This window comes from Herpailurus yagouaroundi, unplaced genomic scaffold, assembly GCF_014898765.1.
Source record: "Herpailurus yagouaroundi ecotype Mexico unplaced genomic scaffold, PumYag 182, whole genome shotgun sequence".
NCBI classification, from domain to species: domain Eukaryota; kingdom Metazoa; phylum Chordata; class Mammalia; order Carnivora; family Felidae; genus Herpailurus; species Herpailurus yagouaroundi.
In genome coordinates this window covers 60,446,057-60,453,837 of record NW_024412413.1, presented here as the reverse complement: position 1 = coordinate 60,453,837, position 7,781 = coordinate 60,446,057, and the positions used below count along the sequence as shown (strand labels likewise).

Here is a 7,781-nt window from a genome sequence, read left to right as displayed (position 1 = left end):
TTATACACAATAACCAAAATAGAAGCAACCCAAACATCCATCAATATATGACTGGGTAAGCAAAATATGATATGTATACATGATGCAACATTATTCAGCCTTTAAAAAGGAGAACATCCCTTGAGAAAATTACACTAAGCAAAATAAAAGTCACAAATGACAAATATTGTCTGATTTTATTTATATGTGCTAACTAAAATAGATTCATAAAAACAGAAAGTAGAATGGTGCTTGCCAGAGGCAGGAAAGAAGGGGGAAAATGAGTTGTTAAATGGCTATAGCGTTTCAGTTTTACAAGATAAAAAGTTCTGGAGACTGTTGCACACTGAAGTAAATATACTTAACACTATTGAACTTAAAAATGATTAAGATGGTAAATTTTATGTTCCATGTTTTTTACCACAATTTTTTTAATTCCACAAAGCATCTCACAAATGCTAATTACACTCTTTATGGGTTGTCTTACTCAGATGATAGTGCCTAGCAAATGGACTCAGTTTACTGATTTTCTGTCTCTATTTGCACAAGGAGATCTGCCAGAAGTGGAGGAAGAGATAAACTCCCATTTCTATAGTGTCTTGGCTATCGAAACAGAGAAAGACTCTAGTAGCTTGAGCCAGGTGTTTTCCAGGGTTAATGTAAGGACTATCTTCCTATTAAAAGTTTGCCTGAAAATACTAGAAATCTCCTTTAGGATTTATATGGATAAATATACATGAAATTAAATTTAGATCAATGGTCTATAAACAGAACTTTTTCAACTACCTTCTGAAAGAAAACTTGGGAGTGATAAAACTGTCAGTTTTTATAAAATAACATTTTTTAAATAAGAATTAATGTAATGATGCATTCTATTCAATAACTAACCATTTTCTATTTTATGTATATGACATCTTTCTAAAAATAGACTGTAAGTTCCTTAAAAGCAGGGGAAGGGCAAGAGAACCAATGCTTACTGAACCCTGACTCTTAAGAGTTACTATTTTTCAAAATTAAATTTCTTGACATTTAACCAAAAAACCTATCAAGGAGTTTGGAAATTTAAATAGGCTTTATCACAAGGAAAAAAATAAGACGCTGAGATATATTTTAACATTCAAAATTCCAGCAGAACCAGGTAAGACTCATGATGTGTCCTGATGTGTTCCACTCATCAGTGGAAGAGAGAAAGGAAATGGAAAAAAATCAATTTTTGTATTCAAGCAACTTTATCCTAAACTGGCTCTTGGAAGTTCCTATTAGTTCCCTAACTTCCCCTAAGCTTAATTTGAGGGGAATATGTCCAAAAGAAAATGTATTATAGAGAGTTAAAAATATGGGACTGAAAATGAAACAGGAATCCAGGCCTAACAGTATGAGGCAAGTATAAGACAGAATCGTTTCACACATTTTAAAACTAAAGCCAGCAACAACTTCTGAAAAATGTGTTTAGAGGAATGTAAAGCCAGAGTAAGAAAACATCATTAGAATCTCAATAAAGGATGAAAAATTAGGAAGAAGCCATTAGTTAAAGGCAGAAATTAAGAAAATATTAGAAGGAAAAAAATCAAAGACAATATTGAGACAAAATATAAAAATACAGAATTTTTTTAAGAATATGCAATCTCTGCTTAATAAATATGTTAAAAAACAAAGAAGCATGTCTGGTGCATGTGTATTATAAAATAGAAGAATTTGCAGCTATGTGTGCTTGGCCAAACCACTAAAATTTTACCAGCCTCAGTTGATCATCATCACCACTATTATCCTCACAATATCATTAATGCACATTATCTCATCTGTAAGATTCAGATAATAGTTCAAATCATTCTGTTCCTGAATGAGGATGGGAAAGCAGCACAACCTGGTAGTTGAGTGTGCAGACTAAGGATCAGGCAGTACCGGGACATAATTCTGGCCCCACAAGACACTAGTGGGATTTGGAACAATTTATCAACTGCTCCAAAGCTCCCTTTCCTCATCTGCAAAATGGAGATAGTCTATCTCAAAGAGTTATTATGGGAATCAAATAAAATAATGACAAGGTTTGGCAACTCAAGTGATGACAGTTATTATCATAGTTATAACCAAGTAAATGTACATAAAATTATTTTTAATGGAGAAGATGGTAAAATAAATATGTTTGTTACTTGTTTGTATTTTCAAGAGTTAGAAAGAGACTGGCCTCTGACACAAGAAGAGTCATCTACTCTTTTGAAAAGAGGTATGAGAAGATGAGTACAGGGACAGAAATGTCTTGATAAAAGAAAGGTAGATGTGGAGGATCATGCCAGAGAAAATTTTACTTATTAATAAACTGTAAGTATGTTACCTGCTGAAAAAGGCTCTGAGAATTTGAGAACTATAGAGAAGGTTAAATAAAATTTAGTCTGAATTTTAAATTTAAGTTAAATTTTATCATAATAGCTATGTAACTATTCAGAACAATGTTCTTCACCTATAAACTAAAATACTCAACTAAACTACTCAAATAAACTAAAAAATACTCAACCTCTTGAAGTATGATATAACTAGTCGCAAGCAACTTCTGCATGTTGCTGTCCAATTTTCCCAACAGCCTTGTTGAATAAACTGTCTTTTTTCCATTGGATATTCTATCCTGCTTTGTTAAAGATTAGTTGACCATATAGTTGTGGGTCCATTTCTGGGTTTTCTATTCTGTTCCATTGACATATGTCTCTGTTTTTGTGCCAGCACCAAACTCTTAAATGAGGTTTGCAACTTTTGATTTCAGTTCTCTTTGTCTAGCCAGAGTAAAATTACATGGTTATTAGTACCAATAGATATGAAAGAAAATGATATCAGGTATCTTCTTGGATATATAGCACCTGGTCCACTGCTAAAACCATCTAAGACAGGAGTCCTGAGACCGAAAGAAAGCTGACACTGGCAACAAAGATTTACGGACCGATGATGTTAGTTACAACAGTCCACAAATTCAAAAAATTGAAGGGAAGTTGAGGGCATCTTTGGTTACTGCAATTATAATGATAGTGCTGATTCCCTCCTAAAGCCTCCTCAACTGTGAACTAACACAGCTTTTCTTCTCACACTGAGGCCAAGAGAGTGATGGAAATGAGACATCACTGCCAAGTTACCAGGTATAGTGAAAGATCAAAAGTAGACTCAATGTTCAAAGTGAAAATAAAAATAGAAAATGGAGAGAATGATAACTTGGGAGTTGGTTTAGAAGGTAGGCTAGGAAAGTGCCTGAAGAGCCTAAATTGGAACCAAGGAGAAAATTTTCCTGCATGAAAATTTAAAATAATAATTCCTGTGAAGATCCAGCCTCTCTGTCCAATAGAAAATCTCTCATTTGAATCAAATTGACAAAAAATAGATATTTGAACCGACTCAACAGAAAAGACTTAGCTTCTCCTAAATGTTCCTGAGCTCCTCTTCAATTCTCATCACTGATTTATTCCTCTGTACCTTTATAGGCAGCAAAGGTTAGCAATGAAAAACCAAACCTTTCTGACAGAATTCATTCTGCTGGGACTATCAGACATCCCGGAGATCCAACTTGTAATCTTTATATTTCTCTTCCTCACCTACGTATTCAGCATCATTGGAAACCTGACAATCATCACCCTTACTCTACTGGATTCCCACCTCCAGACTCCCATGTATTTCTTCCTCCGGAATTTCTCCTTCTTAGAAATTTCCTTTACAACCACTTTTACTCCCAGGCTGCTGTTCAGCATCACAACTGGAAACAAGAGCATCAGCTTTGCTGGCTGCTTCACTCAGTATTTCTTTGCCATCTTCTTCGGAGCCACAGAGTTTTACCTTCTGGCTGCCATGTCCTTTGACCGCTATGTGGCCATATGCAAACCCCTGCATTACATGACCATTATGAGCAGCACAGTCTGCATCCAGCTGGTCCTCTGCTCTTGGTTGGCTGGATTCCTAATCATCATATCCCCAATCATCCTGACCAGTCAGCTGGATTTCTGTGCCTCCAACATGCTGAATCATTATTACTGTGACTATGGACCCCTCCTAGAAATATCTTGCTCAGACACAAGATTCCTGGAGCTGGTTGACTTTATCTTAGCAGTTGTGACCTTGGTGGTCACTCTGGTGCTGGTGATTCTCTCCTACACAAACATCATCTGGACCATTCTCAAGATCCCCTCAGCTCAGCAAAGGAAAAAGGCTTTTTCCACGTGTTTTTCCCACATGATTGTCATCTCCCTCTCTTATGGCAGCTGCATCTTCATGTACATAAAACCCTCAGCTAAAGAAGGAGTTGCCTTCAATAAGGGGGTAGCTGTGCTCAATAACTCAGTTGCCCCTTTATTGAACCCATTCATTTACACCTTAAGGAACAAACAAGTAAAACAAGCCTTCAAGGATGTGGCCAGAAAGATTATGAGTATTTAATGAATGTAAAAACCTCAAACTCAAAGGAAAATCTGAACAATATGCATGAAATTTCTCCCCAGGAAAACATAGAGAAAGCTTCTCTAATCCTCTCCTTATTAAAGCAATGCTTCAAATGAATTCATTGTAAAGAGTTACCAAAGTTATATTTCAAGCTTGCCAATGAGGGGAAACTCTTCCCAAAAATATTGTTCACATATTTATTTCTAGTTAATAGATTTTTTAACTTGACAGTTTAAAATGTTGCAAAAATGTAAGATAATTCAACTCTTCACATTTTGAGAATATAGTTATTTAAAATAAAAATACATTATTTGTGCTAAGAAGAAATGTATTTATTATAGTTATCTTAAAGCAAATTAATATATAGTTTTTTTAAGTTCTGTTTTAATTTCTAATATGATTTTTAAAGATATAAATGTAACCCCTTAGTAGATAAATTTTTATAGGAAAAAGATGTCACTGGATAACATTGTTAGTCTGGGTACAAGAAGGGAATAGCTGAATAAAAATTACTAGGATGTCACAAGACTGATGATCCTGGGCTTCTGGTAAAGTTTAGCTGTATATGTGAAGCTCTTACTTTAATCAAAGTCTTTCAAAAAGTTGTCCAAATTATCAGAAATACCACACTCTTTCCAGAAGAGGCTAGTAATTACATCTTTCAATAAAGTTCCATTCTTGCAATAAAGGGCATCTTTTCTCAAGTTTGAGACAATTTTCTTTCTCATCCTTATTGCTCTGACAATTCTGAAACTGTCTCCTTTAGGGTTAGGAGTTCCAGTTGTAGGGTTTCCAGTTGTAGGGTTAATATTTCTCACTCTATCTCTCTTTCCAGTCAGGAAATTAAAATGAAAACTATTACCAAAGGTATCCCTAACAGAGTGAATATCCAGTCTCCTCCTAAGGGACGATTCAGACGAGTGGGAATCATGAACCAAGTTAGCAAGAGTCAAAACCTATAGGACTCTATGAGTGTGCCTTAGCATTAGCATCATTTTGATGAACCTAAGGAGGCTGAGATGAAAGGGATGCCTAAAGATGGGCATGCCTTAATTAAGAAACAGTATCCAGGGAGCCTGGGTGGCTTGGTCGGTTAAGCGTCCGACTTCGGCTCAGGTCATGATCTCACGGTCCGTGAGTTCGAGCCCCGCGTCGGGCTTTGTGCTGACAGCTCAAAGCCTGGAGCCTGTTTCAGATTCTGTGTCTCCCTCTCTCCCTGCCCCTCCCCCTGTTCATGCTCTCTCTCTGTCTCAAAAATAAATAAATGTTAAAAAGAAACAGTATCCAAAGTTTTTAAGAATTGGTGTTTTATTTTTATTGTATTTTCTTTTTATTTTCTATATATTAAATGTACTAGATATAATCTGCACTACTTCCCAATTTTTTTATTCTTCCAAGATTTTATTTAAATTCAAGTTAGTTAACATGCAGTATAAGTATTGTTTTCAGTAATAGAATCCAGTTAATCACTTCCATGTAACACCCAGTGCTCATCACAAACGCCTTCCTTAAAACCCATCAGCCATTTAGCCCATTCCCCCACATACCTTGCCTCCAATAACCCTGTTTGTTCTCTATAGTTAAGACTCTTTTCTGGTTTGCCTCCCACTCTGTTTTTATATTATTTTATTTTTCCTCCCCTTCCCCTATGTTCATCTGTTTTGTTTCTTCAATTCCACATATGAATGAAATCATATAGAATTTGTCTTTCTCTGAATGGCTTACTTCATTTAACATAACACTCTCTAGTTCCATCCATATCATTACAAACGGCAAGATTTCATTATTTTTGATTGCCAAATAATATTCCATTGTATATCTATACCACACCTTCTTTATACATTCATCAGTCAATGGACACTTGGGCTCTTTCCATAATGTGGCTATTGTTGATAGTGCTGCTATAAACATTGGAGTGCATCTGCTCCTTCGAACCAGTATATTTGTATCTTTGGGATAAATACCTGGTAGTACAATTGCTGGGTCATAGGGTAGTTCTATTTTTAACTTTTTGAGGAATCTCCATACTGTTTTCCAGAGTGGCTGCACCAGTTTGCATTCCCACCAACAGTGCAAGAGGGTTCCCGTTTCTCTGCATCCTCACAACACCTGTTGTTTCTTGTGTTGTTAATTTTAGCCACTCTGACAGGTGTGAGGTAATAGCTCATTATGGTTTTGATTTGTATTTCCCTGATTATTAGTGATGTTGAACATCTTTTCATGTGTCTGTTGGCCATTTGTATGCCTTCTTTGGAGAAATGTCTGTTCAAGTCTCCTGCCCATTTCTTAACTGAATTATTTATTTTTAGGGTATTGAGTTTGATAAGTTCTTTACAGATTTTGGATACTAACCCTATATCATATATGTCATTTGCAGATATCTTCTCCCATTCCATCAGTTTCATGTTAGTTTTGTTGATTGTTTCCTTCACTGTGCAGAAGCTTTTTATCTTGATGAAGTCCCAAAAGTTCATTTCAGCTTTTGTTTCCCCTGCCTCTGGTGATGTTTCTAGTAAGAAGTTGCTACTGCCAAGGTCAAAGAGGTTGCTTCCTGTGTTATCCTCTAGGATTTTGATAGTTTCCTATCTCACATTTAGGTCCTTCATCCATTTAGAATTTTTTTTTCATTTTTAATTTATTTTCGTGTCGGGTATAAGAAAATGGTCCAGGTCACCATCCAGTTTTCCCAACACCATTTGTTGAAGAGACTGTCTTTTTCCCTTTGAATATTCTTTCCCATTTTTTCAAAGACTAGTTGACCATATAGTTGTGGGTCCATTTCTGGGTTCTCTATTCTGTTACATTGACCTATGTGTCTGTTTTTGTGCCAGTATAGTACTGTCTTGAGATTACAGCTTTGTAATACACTTTGAAGTCTGGAATTGTGATGCCTCCAGCTTTGCTTTGCCTTTTCAGGATTACTTTGGCTATTCAGGGTCTCTTCTGGTACCATACAAATTTTAGAACTGTTAGTTCTAGTTCTGTGTAAAAGCTGTTGGTGTTGTTGTTGTTTTTTAATTTTTTTTTCAACGTTTATTTATTTTTGGGACAGAGAGAGACAGAGCATGAATGGGGGAGGGGCAGAGAGAGAGGGAGACACAGAATCAGAAACAGGCTCCAGGCTCTGAGCCATCAGCCCAGAGCCTGATGCGGGGCTCGAACTCCCGGACCGCGAGATCATGACCTGGCTGAAGTCGGACGCTTAACCGACTGCGCCACCCAGGCGCCCCAAAGCTGTTGGTGTTTTAATAGGGACTGTGTTGAACGTGTAGATTGCTTTGGTAGTATAAATATCTTAAAAATGTTTGTTCTCCAATCCATGAACATGGAATGCTTTTCCATTTCTTTGTGCCTTCTTCAATTTCTTTTATGTGTTCTATAATTTTCAGAGT

At 36.3% G+C, this 7,781-nt stretch overlaps 1 protein-coding gene across 1 annotated transcript; it reads left to right on the top strand.

The window, feature by feature from the left end:
- Nucleotides 1-3,456: 3,456 nt before the first annotated feature.
- On the top strand, nucleotides 3,457-4,386 carry LOC121041094 (olfactory receptor 6C4-like). Its single transcript, XM_040491845.1, has one exon. The coding sequence runs from the start codon at nucleotides 3,457-3,459 to the stop codon at nucleotides 4,384-4,386; it is 930 nt and encodes a 309-aa protein (XP_040347779.1).
- The last annotated feature ends 3,395 nt before the right edge of the window (nucleotides 4,387-7,781 follow it).